The sequence below is a fragment of the Penaeus monodon genome, chromosome 24 (assembly GCF_015228065.2).
Source record: "Penaeus monodon isolate SGIC_2016 chromosome 24, NSTDA_Pmon_1, whole genome shotgun sequence".
NCBI lineage: Eukaryota > Metazoa > Arthropoda > Malacostraca > Decapoda > Penaeidae > Penaeus > Penaeus monodon.
Genome location: NC_051409.1, coordinates 34340081 through 34340451, shown reverse-complemented (window position 1 = coordinate 34340451; position 371 = coordinate 34340081). Strand labels below are relative to the sequence as shown.

The 371-nt window shown below is 39.6% G+C and overlaps 1 protein-coding gene across 1 annotated transcript in view; it reads left to right on the top strand.

The window, feature by feature from the left end:
• The window catches only part of LOC119588734 (lethal(2) giant larvae protein homolog 1-like), a gene marked incomplete in the record, with an annotated part of 77754 nt that overhangs the window by 65851 nt on the left and 11532 nt on the right, over positions 1 to 371 (top strand). The window contains 1 exon segment of the mRNA XM_037937374.1: positions 125 to 299. Coding sequence (XP_037793302.1) covers positions 125 to 299 — 175 coding nt within the window.

Genomic DNA, 371 nt, shown 5'->3' with positions numbered 1-371 from the left:
ATTTACTGTTTGGAAATGACAAAAATGTAATGTTGAGTTACATGAAAATGCTTTACAATGAGTTGAACCTCATATCTGCTCCAGACTTCTATAAACTCCCAATTTCTTGTTCTGCTTTGTACAGTGGTATCAATAGTGTGGTCTTTAGTAATCGCGGTGAGGCATTGTATATGATGTCACCATGTGAGCTGCAGAGAGTGTCACTGTCTGCACGGCACATCACTAGACCCTGTGGCACCATACCTATTGTCAAACCAGAACCAGTCGAAGAAAAAATTGAAGAGGCAGCCAAAGAAAAGGTGTGTACACGTGTAGAATAATTTGTAGTTACCTTCTACATGTGACTATTCTTCTCTTTTGTATTGCTGCAG